We start from the raw sequence: 12036 nt of genomic DNA, 5'->3' as shown, positions 1-12036 counted from the left end.
GGAATTGACGAATTGCTAATAGAAAAAATATTTGTTTTTCAAACACTGTTATAAAAATTAAAAGTCAAACCACACACTGAGAAAAAACATTTGCAAAACATGTATCTGACAAAGGACTTGAACTTAGAATATATCAAGAACTCCTATACTCAGTAATAAGAAGGCAAACAACTCAATTTTTAAAAAAGGACAAAAGATTTAACGGACATTTGACCAAATATGATATACAGATATCAAATAAACATGACAAATGTTGAAGATCATTCGTCACTGGGGAAATGCAAATGAAAACCATGATGAGAGCCTGTTACGTATCTATTAGAATGACTAAAATTAAAAAGACTGACCATACCAAGTATTGGTCACAATGTGAAGCAGCTAGAAATGCTGCTGGTAGGAATGTAAAATGGTACAACCACTTTGGAAAACAGTCTGGAAGTTTCTTAAACCATTAAACATACACCTACCATATGATGTACCCATTCCACTACTAGGTGTTTTCCTAAGAGAAATGAAAGCATATGTCCTCAGAAAGACGTATACATGAATGTTCATAGCAGCTTTACTTGAGATAGCCCAAAAGTGGAAACCTGTCAACCTGTCAACAGGTGAATGGATAAACAAATTGCAGCTACATCCATATCATGTAATACTAACAATAAAAAGGAACAAACTATTGATATACACAACAACCATGGAAAAATCTCAAAAGAATTATGCTGAGTGAAAGAAGCCAGACAAAAAAAGGAGTGCATGCAGTAGGATTCCATTTATATAAAATTCCAAAAATAGCATTTAATTTATAGTGACAGAAAGCAGACCAGACTGGAGATGGCAGATGGAGAGGAAGAGAGGGATGAAGGAACAGATTACAGAGAGGCAGCAGGAAACATCTGTGGGTGACAGATACGTTCATCTTGACGGTGGGGGTGGTTTCACAGGTGTATACACATGTCAAAAGTCATCAAACTGTTAAATACTTTAAGTATGTGGAGATTATTGTACTTCAATTCTACCTCAATAAAGCTGTAAAGAAAGAAAAAAAGGAGAATAAAGCGTCAGGTACCGAACCTTGCAAAACTCCGACATTAAAGGGTAGAAGAAAGAAAAGGAAGCACTAAAGGAGAAAGAGAAAAACTGATCACAGGCAGGATAAGAAGCAAACGATTACAGTTATCACAGAATCTATCTAAGAAAGTTTCAGGGGAGTTGTAAACAGTGTTGAATGACGGAGAAATTAAGAAAGTTGGCGACTAAAAAAAGCCCAGTGGATTTAGGCATTAGGAGATGAGTGTTAAAACAGCAAATTCAGAGGTCACCAAAGAGATGAGCACTGAAGTCAGAATGTCAAGGTTTAAGAGAATGGGAGGTTAATGAGTGGCAGCAGCAGGAAAGCACTCATTTGAGGAGTATTAAAACAAAAGAGAGAGAGAAAGTTGATGCAAAACAGAAGTTTCACTCGTTAATTATATGCTCCTTTCCTTCTTGATAACCACAGACAATATAAATGGACTTACGTTTTACTGGCATCATAATCAAAGATATTGCATTAAACTACTGCATTGTTAAAGTTTTTTTTTTTTCCAGGACCAAAACATGACATTTAAATGAAAATATTCCTGAGAACTTTATCCACCCTTTCAAAGTTCAATACCTAAGAAATGACTGATGGGAGAGGATGCTCTGGTAACAACCCTGTTGAGGACTTGCTCCAGAATTTCTTGTCTGATCATCTCATGGATCTAAAAAGAACAGAAGAACCAGTAAAATATTCCTTGGTAACCTTCAGCTTGCAACTGCATCAATGCATGTTAGGCAGAATTTGGATATGGGTAAAACTCGACTGTTTATTTCAAAGACAAATATAATGTGAATCATCTGGAAAGACAGAATCACTCAACTCTACCTTCATTCTGTATGATTCAGATACCCTCAGATATGATATGATACCCTCATTCAGATGATTCTTTAGCAAGGCAAACTACCATGTTCATTAGCCTAAAAGAGAGATCACATGAAAGTACTGCTACATAAAAGGTCCGACATCAAATAGGAATAATTCTACTTAGGTATTCATTACACGCCAATATCAATATTTCTGACAGTACGCATAACTTTTATTTCAAAATTTAAAAGCCTATGAAAATTTCAGGAAACCTAAAAAATCTTCACCAACCCCTTCCTCAATTTCTAAAAGCACAGCAGTTGCCTAAAAGAAGGCTTGTTTTGAATTTTCACTTGAATTTTAGTTAAAATTCTTACCTGAATTTGATTACTTTGAGGTATAGACTAAGTTTTTTCAGATCACAGACTAACAGTCAGATTATTAGTAGTCAATTATATGCTCTACAGATGCTTTGACAAAGCAAACATCTGTGTGAAATCAAATGGCACCTTCCTAGTTTTAAAAAAGATTAATTTAAAACAAAAGCTATTAAACTCTCTTATTCTAAGAATGTTTTTAATCAGATTACTGTTAAGGAGAGTCATTTATGTCACCTAACAAACTTACAATGCTCAAGGACTATCACATGGCATTCACTTTATAGTTATGGATCAGAACACTAGATTTACATTTAAATTAGTCTCCAGTAACATTTTCAGCAGATGCTTTTGGCGTGTAGCTACCTCAAACAATTAAATGTCAAGAAGATGACTTAGAGGAATCACTAGCATAGCAAAGTTGTTTAGCCTCAATGATCTAGCTTTTTTTTTACTTGAAAACAACGTGTTTTTTTTTTTTTTTTTGGTGAGGAAGATTAGCCCTGAACTAACAACATCTGTCCCCACCTTCCTCTATTTTGTATGTGGGTTGCCATCACAGCATGGCTTGATGGGCGGTGCAGGATCCAAACCTGCAAACCTCAGGCTGCCCAAGCGAAGCACGCTGAACTTAACCACTATGCTACCGCGCCAGCCCCGAAAAAGAAATGAATTTTTGAAAGCTGTTTCAGACATTAAGATTGAGATGACAGTCATAATATGGCAGTGAATTAAAAAAATGTAAATTCCCCATTTGGGGTTCCTCAAAAACAATGAACCAATAAGCATGATTCTTCAAGCTTGATGTATTATAGTGACCTAAAAGATTATTTTTTGGATAAGGGAATAGCATTAAAAAAAAAAAAACATAAGATTTACTGCTGGAGGAAGAAGAGGAAATCATGGGAAAGCTAACTTATATTCAAACTTCTAAGAAACAGTCAGAAAGAACAGAAATTAGAATAAGTAAAAAACTCATATAAATAAAAGATAAGAAAGTATGCCATCAAACTGGATTCATAATGTTTTAATTACTATCCCAATCTCTGTTCCCAGAAACTGCTTACATACTCAAATCTCCTTGTCCCCCAAACTCCCAGGCAAACGTCATGCCCTATTTATGATATAATTTAACAAAATTAGGAAATGGTTGCCAAACTAGAGCCTCACCTTAAAAGTTTCCAACAGGATATTAGCTCCCAGCTTACATGCTTGCTGGTTTGGCATTCTAGAAAGACCTGAACTGGTTTCAATAGTTTTTCCATCAAAAATCTTCTTTGGCCCATATGAATCCATTAAAATGAAGCCAAGTTCCACCAGGCCCTGAGTAACATGATCCCAACTATGAACACTGCAAGAAAACAAAGCTTAGTTAAAAAGAAAAACTTAGTCAGATACCATACCTTTATACTCATTGTCGTGTTACACATTTCCCAAACTTGACCTGCATAACCTTCACATGAACTTTTTCTTTTTATGCATCCTTATCTGGCAGAATTCTGAATTCTTGGATGTACAGTAATGGGAATGGTAGCCAGCAATCTCCACTGACAGATAGAACACTGGGGAAATCCAGAAACTACTGAATATTCAAAGATATACAGAAAAAACAGACTATTTCAATATACTGACCATTAGAGATTTCCATCCAAGATTTCATGACTAGAAGTTTCTTGCTGCTGCTTCTATTGCCCCCATGACACTAACAACACTTACATATATGCTTACAAGTTTGCCTCCCTCCCTAGATTGAGATTCTTTATGGTAGAGACCATAACGTAGTCATATTTTTACCCATATAGCCTAGCTCAAGGTTGGCATATAGAAGGCACTCAGTAAATATTTATAGTAGGAATACTTATATTCATATGTTCATATTTATATCATATTCATATCTATAGTATGAATTGATGAATGACCTAGTTTCAAAAGCATGAGCTAAAATTACAATAACCTTTTGTAAAGCAGTAGAATCCTTGGTGATTTTATAGCACTTAATGCTACCCAAAATAGCAGAAGTGCTACACATAATAACCTTTATATCATTATATCCACCTGCTAAACAGCAACAAATTATAATGCAGCACCAAAGAATGAAGGAGACAGCGGTGAATAGATTTTCATAGCATTTCAGCAGATTTTAATAATATTCCCACTCTGGAGATCTGGGATCAAGAATATAGACTGAGCACATGCTCCATTCTTCCCACCCCAAATACCTACAAATGACAGAAAAGATACACACATCTGTGTGTGTATGCGTCCATATATGGTGTATATATACAATCCATAATAATGTGAAAAAATAAGAGGTGTTTTAGGCTGACTAGAAATTGCGAAGAATCCTTAAAAAGTGAAAGGAATATAAGAATGAAAGAGGAAGTCACAGACCACATAGTGGAAAATCAAGGGGTAGCTCCAAAAGCAGATACCAAGGGCAGATATCCTGGGAACTGGAAAGAACCCTGGGACAACTTTTGTGGTGACTGGTTGGGATACCCCAGCATGAACAGTTTGGTACACAGCATCCTTCTCTACCTTCTTCTCCAAGGCCCCACTGCACCCCCAGTTTATGCCAAGAAGTGAACAACAATGAGGCCTGCTCTTAGATGGGATCTGTGAGTAGAGGAGCTTGGGCCTGAGAGGCAGAGTAGCACTCTGAGAGGATGACAACATGCTGGAGGAATAGGGAGGCCCCACACCTAGAAGATTAGCCCTTGGCACATCCTACCACTATCCTCAAATCACAGAGGTAGATTGTGTTAAATAGATATGGCACTCTCAGACAAACTGATGAGGAGCATCAAAAACAATAATAAGGAGACAACCAATAACCACCGAATACAAGAAAGAAATACCACCTTGAAAGAGAAGCACCAAACTCAACAAAGAGAACTAATACCTAAGGGAAAGGTTAATGGAACAAATAGGAGGAGATTTTAAAAGTCTAATGAATATCCTCAGAGAAAAAAGAAAGATTGTAGCATGAAACAAAAAACAGACTGTTATGAAAAAAAGAACCAACTGGAAACTTTGGAAATGAAAAACATGGCAGCTAGAGTGAAAAACTCAATAGATGGACCTAAGGGTAAAATGGACAAAGCTGAAGAACAAATTAATGAGAAGAGAGAGCTGAGGGATTTTTGTAGAACTTCATACAAAAAGACAAAAATATGAAAAGCAAGAAAGAAAAATTAAGAGATATGGCACACAGATCAAGAAATTTCAACAATAGCAGAGAACAGAGAGAAAAAGGGGATGGATTACTCAAAGAAAATAAAATTACAGAGCTTAGAAAAGACATGAATTCTTACAGTGAAAGGGCACACTAAGTATAAGCAGGAATGAATTAAAAAGGAACCTACATAAACATAAACTGTGTTAAATTTCAGAATATCAAGGATAAAAATAAAGTGTTGAAAGTTCCCATGAAGAAAATAGCAGATTATCTACCATACAAAGAATCAGATAATCATCACACTTTTCATCAGTAACTCTAGATGCACAAAGACAATGAAAAATGGTTATAAATCTTATATCAGATTTTTATACTTGGTCAAACTATTGTTCAGGTGAGAGGGAAAAATAAAGACATCTTCAGATATGAAAATATTCAGAAAGTTCACTATCCACAAACCATATCAGAAAGCACTGCTGCAAAAACTACATACTTATGGCATATTTCTAAAAGAAAAAATATGAGATTCAAAAGATAGCAGTAAACAAAGAAACCAGTAAAATCTATTACACAGTCTAAGTAAGTGTTGTTTGTTAATAATAATCTTAATAAGGAAGTAGAGAAATAGTGTGTGCATTAAGGTTCTCAGCTTGGAGAGAAGAGACAGTTATAGTCAGTTTGCTACAGAATGTCTACCTGTATGAAAGAGCTCATATACGATTGCTAAATAAAGGAGTAAGTATAACCTGGAAGTTGTATTGGTTCACAGGTGATTTTTTCCTAGTACATTAATGTTTTGCACCTCCAAGTTTCTGCAGGTAAACATAAAATATGTCAACAGAGCTGAACACAGCAAACCATGGAGGAATACGGTACTGTTCATGATGTCCATTACCCCGTTTTCTTCCTCTTGGCTGAGGCCACGTGCATATCAATTATCTGTCAAGTGCTTATTGTGTGGTTCTCACAATATTTTTGCATTTTGTCCTAGTCTCCATAATTCAGCCTCAATACTCCCTTACTGTCCCTTTCCCGGTTACCTCAACTTGTTGTTTAAGGTAAAGTCCTATATTTACTGTAGTAGAACTCTTATATTAAAAATACAACAGATGTTAACGAGAACTGTTGTGGTGATCATTTCACAATATATACAAATATCAGGGGCCAGCCTGGTGGCACAGCGGTTAAGTTCACGTGCTCCACTTCGGCAGCTCGGGGTTTGCAGGTTTGGATCCCAGGCATGGACTTACACACCACTTATCAAGCCATGCTGTGGCAGCATCCCATATAAAGTAGAGGAAGAGGGGCATGGATGTTAGCCCAGGGTCAATCTTCCTCAGCAAAAAAAAAAAAGGGGGGGGGGGAGGAGGGGATAAAGAAAAAAGGGGAGTATTGGCAATAGATGTTAGCTCAGGGCTAATCTTCCTCAAAAAAAAAATATATATATATACACATAAATATCAAATCATTATGTTGTACACTTGAAACTAATAGAATGTAATATGTCAACTATACTTCAATTAAAAAAAAAGAATATATCTTAACGCTCTGGTTACAAAGTCAAATATGTTTTAAGGCTGCTAGACCCTATTTTACCCACTGGTCCTGTTATTTTTAGAGTGTAATTTTTCAGAACAGAAGGTTTTTCAGGAGTATATCGTTTTACAGCAGAAATTAACTCTACTAATTATTCTACTAATTAACTCTAGACAGTAACAGGCAAATCTAAGTCTAAATACAATAAAATACACCAAATATGCAATAAGAGGGGTCCAAAAATTCAATCACATAAAATGTAGGATGCATTATTTAGAGGTTAATTAACTGACTGGGGCAAGCATGTATAAAAAACCAGCCGGTTATTCTAGGGGGTCTAGTAATGCTATCCAAATCCCTCCTCAGTAAGGTCTGGTTCTACCTGGTTGAAACTGCCCACCCCAGCCTAATTATAGAAGGAGATGCATCCAGTTCCTATAGCTGATTGGGACTTCTAGGAGAAGGGCTGCTTTCCAGGAATTTTCTAGTTAGCTAATGCCTGTTTCTTTAGCCCCACTTGAAGAGACTCGGTTGCAAGAATACTGGAGATACAACTATAAATCTTAGGAAAAAGAAGAATAACCAGACACAGGAAAGATAAAAGAGCTTTAAAGCCTAATGGGTAAACCACTCAGAAACATGGGTTCTAGGCTCAAATTTGCCTCATATGCCAACCTCATGTAAATTCAATCTAAATCAGAATTCCCAGATCTGGAATGAGATCAACCCTAAATTATGGCTTAAATTATAAAGCTTTAAAATATATTTAATCCACAAAGAAAACATGACACAGTAAAGACAGTTACAACAGCCAATGTATATTCTCAAATTAAAATAACAACCAGGATGGTTACCAGTCTTTTCAAAGTCTGGTTTAAAATGGATTGTCTAAACTGCTAATCAACTGTCTAAAACTGCTAATTCAATTCCATCCATCAGCCCCAAACTTCAACAGATAAAGTAAACAAAACTTTTAATGTTTTTTTTACTTACCTAAAAAGTCAGTGAAGACTCAGGCCAATAAAGAGGTATAATATCATGAAAGGAGCAAAGGTATCTACTTCAGTTTTGTATTGTTGCTATCAAGGTGGCCAGGAAATCAGGTCTTGGTATTTAAGGACCTTTTGATACAGGAAAAGCTTGCTTGATCCAATTTTAAGGGATTAAACCTTGACATGTGAAGTCAACAGCTGTAGTCATCAGTTTTCTCTGATAAGCCATAAAGTATGGTACCATGTTGCATTTTCTAACACTAAATACCTTATGAACCTACTAGGGTATGATTCACAAACTCACCTATTCTTTACCACTTCCAAGATCATGGTTGAAACACAAGATCTATGAGGGACTAGATTCTGAAGAAATTTTGAGCCTTGAAGAAGCTGAAGATCCTTAAAGCTTTTTATAACCAAAGTCTTTAAAAGATCAAACACCTAATATAATGAAAGAAATAGGAAAATGAAGCAAAAAAAATAGCTCATGCTATGAAATCTTAACCCTGTAACTGTTCCTACTTGCTGCCATACACTCATATCCCTACGACAACTGCTTCACTAGATGAGTATGATACAAAAATTATGACTTTCAGTGGGAACTTAAAACAGTCAAAGACAAGCCTTCCTTAGGAGAGAAAAAGGTCTAAAAATCAATACTAACATTACCCACAACCAGGGAACACATACAACAAAAACAGGTAAATGATTTTATATTTTCATCCTTGCAACAAACCTATTCTCATTAATTTCATCTCAAGCAGGGACAATTACTTGGAAAGCTACAACATATTAAAACTGCTGGTGAATACCCAGCAAAACTTCCCATTCTTGCTATTTGGACTGTGTGATATGTTTCCACTCTCATTCTTGCCTCACCACCCCGCTTACCACAGAATAGGAAATAGAGGTATAAACCAACTACCTGGAGAAGTCTTCAAGCAGTCCCCAGAGAACAGTGTGGACCTACATGTCTTATAGAGGAATCTGCTGCTGGCAGGATGGGGGTGGAATTGTTTAGGAAAGGATAATAAAAAAATAGGCTCTTGTACTCCTTATCAACTACAGAAAGAACAAAAAAGTCAATAAATACCTGTTCCTCAAATCTTGGTATTCTTGTTACAGAGAGCAGGAGGGCAATGCTGAAGGGACATATATTATTACTGAAATCTCCTTGCTGTCCTGCCTGGCACAGACAAACCAAAAAGGAGTCATTACTTACATCTTAAAAGTATTACATAGCCTACTTAAAAAGGTCCTTAAATGAATCAGAAACCTAAATGTAAGAGCTATTAAACCATAAAACTTTTAAAAGAACACAAAGCAGAAAATGTCAAGACCTTGGATTTTCCCTAAGGTCTTGAAGATTTTCTGCTATGTGTTCTTTGCCTAGATTTCTTAGATACAATACCAAAAGCATAATTTATATAAGAAAAAATTGATCAATTGGACCTCATTAAAATTCAAAACTTTTGTACTAAAAGACATCATTAACAAAATGAAAAGACAAGCCACAGAATGGGATATTTGCTAATTATATACATAATAAAGGACTTGTACCCAGAACATAGAAAGAATTCTCTTTTCTTTGGTGAGGAAGATTGGCCCTGAGCTAACATCTGTTGCCAATCTTCTTTTTTCTGAGGAAGATTGGCTCTGAGCTAAGATCTGTACCCATCTTCCTCTATTTTGTATGTGGGATGCTGCCACAGCATGGCTTGATGAACAGTGTGAAGGTCTGCAACCAGGATTCGATCCTGCGATCCCTGGGCCACTGAAGCGGAGCACGTGAACTTAACCACTATACCACCGGGCCGGCCCCCACAAACAATTCTTAAAACTCAGTAAGAGATGCAATCAAAAAGTGGGCAAAAGGGGGCCGGCCCGGTGGCGCAAGCGGTTAAGTGCGCGCGCTCCGCCGTGGCGGCCCGGGGTTCGCTGGTTCGGATCCCGGGCGCGCACCGACGCACTGCTTGGTAAGCCATGCTGTGGCGGCGTCCCATATAAAGTGGAGGAAGATGGGCACCAATGTTAGCCCAGGGCCGTCTTCCTCAGCGAAAAAAGAGGAGGATTGGCGGATGTTAGCTCAGGGCTGATCTCCTCACAAAAAAAAAAAAAAAAAAAAAAAAAAAAAAGTGGGCAAAAGATCTGAATAGACATTTCACCAAAGAAGATATCAGAACAGCTAAAAAACACCTGAAAAGATGCTCAATTATCATCAGTCACTAAGGAATTGCAAAGTAAAACCTCAATGAGATACTGTTTCACACAGTATCTCTGTCTGCCTAAAAGATCTCTAGCAATTAGGTTCATGTGTTCTGCTTCAGCGGCCCAGGGCTCACCAGTTAGGATCCTGGGCATGGACTTACTCACCACTGTTCAAGCCATGCTGAGGTGGCGTCCCACACAGAAGAGCTGCAACTCTACAACTATGATACACAACTATGTACCGGGGCTTTGGGGAGAAAAAAGAATAAAAAAGAGGAAGATTGGCAACAAATGTTAGCACAGGGCCAATCTTCCTCAAAAACAAAAAAATATATATATATAGAATAGATATAACAAAAAAAGATAATAACAAATGTTGGCCCGGATGTGGAGAAACAGGAACCCTCATACAGTGCTGGTGTGACTGTAAAATAATATAGCCACTGTGGAGAACAGTTCAGTAGTTTCTTAAAAATGTAAACAAATTTATCACACAACCCAGAAATTCCATTCATAGGTATCTATCCAAGAGAAATGAAAACACGTCCACACAAAGACTTGCATGTGACTGTTCATACCAGCATTATTCATAATAGCCCAAAAGTGGAAACAACTCAAATGTCCATCAACTGGTGAATAGCTAAACAAATTAATATATCCATACGATGGAATACTATTGAACAATAAAAAGGAATGAAATACTGATACATGCTACATCATGGATGAACCTTGAAAACATTATGCTAAATGAAACAAGCCACACAGAAAAGATCAAACATTGTATGATTTCATTTATATGAAATGTCTAGGAAAGGTAAACCTACAGGGACAGAAAGTATATCAGTGGTTGCCTAGAGCTGGTGCTGGGAACATGGATTAACAGTAAATGGGCATGAAGGATCTTATAGGGTGATTAAAATGTTTTACAACTGGATTATGGTGATGGTTGCACAACTAGGTAAACTTATGAAAAAAATCACTGAATTATACGCTTAAAATGGGTGAATTTTAGGGGCTGGCCCCGTGGATTAGTGGTTAAGTGCGCGCACTCCGCTGCTGGCGGCCCGGGTTCGGATCCCAGGCACACACCAACGCACTGCTTCTCCGGCCATGCTGAGGCCACGTCCCACATACAGCAACTAGAAGGATATGCAGCTATGACATACAACTATCTACGGGGGCTTTGGGGGAAAAAATAAATAAATAAAATTAAAAAAAAAAAAAAGGGTGAATTTTATGTTATGTAAATTATACCTCAATAAAGTTTAAAAAACAGGTCTTTGAGGCCTAAAAGAAAAAATACCCAAGAAACAAAATAAAAAAAGGAATAAATATAAAATCAAAGATGAATAAAACAGAAAACCAACAAACAAACATAAGAGGGGAGCAAATCAAAAAATACAATGCTGGTTCTTTGAAAAGACCAATAATACAGCTAGTATAACCTAAATAAAAAGAAGAGTGAACAGATACAGAGAAGATAAAGGAGCTTTAAAATCTAATTCACACATCACGGTGTTTAAAAATTCTTTCCTACAAAAGGGACCCAGGGCTCCTTGGAGAAATGGCTGATACCAGGATAGGGCAAGGAAGATACAAAGTGAGCCTTGGATAGCTTATGCCACAAAAGTGCTCAAAGACGAGTGGGCATCTCAGAAGGACACATAAGCCAACTTGAAGGATCCAAGTGGCCAAATATGGATCGCTTTGAGTAATGCATAATGAGTACACTGAATTAAAAAAGGTTCATGGGCGGGGCCGGCCCTGTGGCTTAGGGGTTAAGTGCTCGCGCTCTGCTGCTGGCGGCCCGGGTTCGGATCCCGGGCGCGCACCGACGTACCGCTTATCCGGCCATGCTGA

At 37.2% G+C, this 12036-nt stretch overlaps 1 protein-coding gene across 3 annotated transcripts in view; it reads right to left on the bottom strand.

Moving 5' to 3' along the window:
- Nucleotides 1-12036, bottom strand: part of FANCI (FA complementation group I) — a 122528-nt gene that overhangs the window by 59051 nt on the left and 51441 nt on the right. For all 3 annotated transcript variants that reach the window (XM_058542426.1, XM_058542424.1, XM_058542425.1), the window contains exons 11-14: nt 9062-9154; nt 8273-8409; nt 3433-3613; nt 1655-1742 (exon numbers count right to left, since the gene is read on the bottom strand). In XM_058542426.1, coding sequence (XP_058398409.1) covers nt 1655-1742; nt 3433-3613; nt 8273-8409; nt 9062-9154 — 499 coding nt within the window. The remainder of the gene's footprint in view (nt 1-1654; nt 1743-3432; nt 3614-8272; nt 8410-9061; nt 9155-12036) is intronic.

The sequence above is a fragment of the Diceros bicornis genome, chromosome 5 (assembly GCF_020826845.1).
Source record: "Diceros bicornis minor isolate mBicDic1 chromosome 5, mDicBic1.mat.cur, whole genome shotgun sequence".
Classification (NCBI taxonomy): Eukaryota; Metazoa; Chordata; class Mammalia; order Perissodactyla; family Rhinocerotidae; genus Diceros; species Diceros bicornis.
This window is presented reverse-complemented; position numbering and strand designations above follow the sequence as displayed.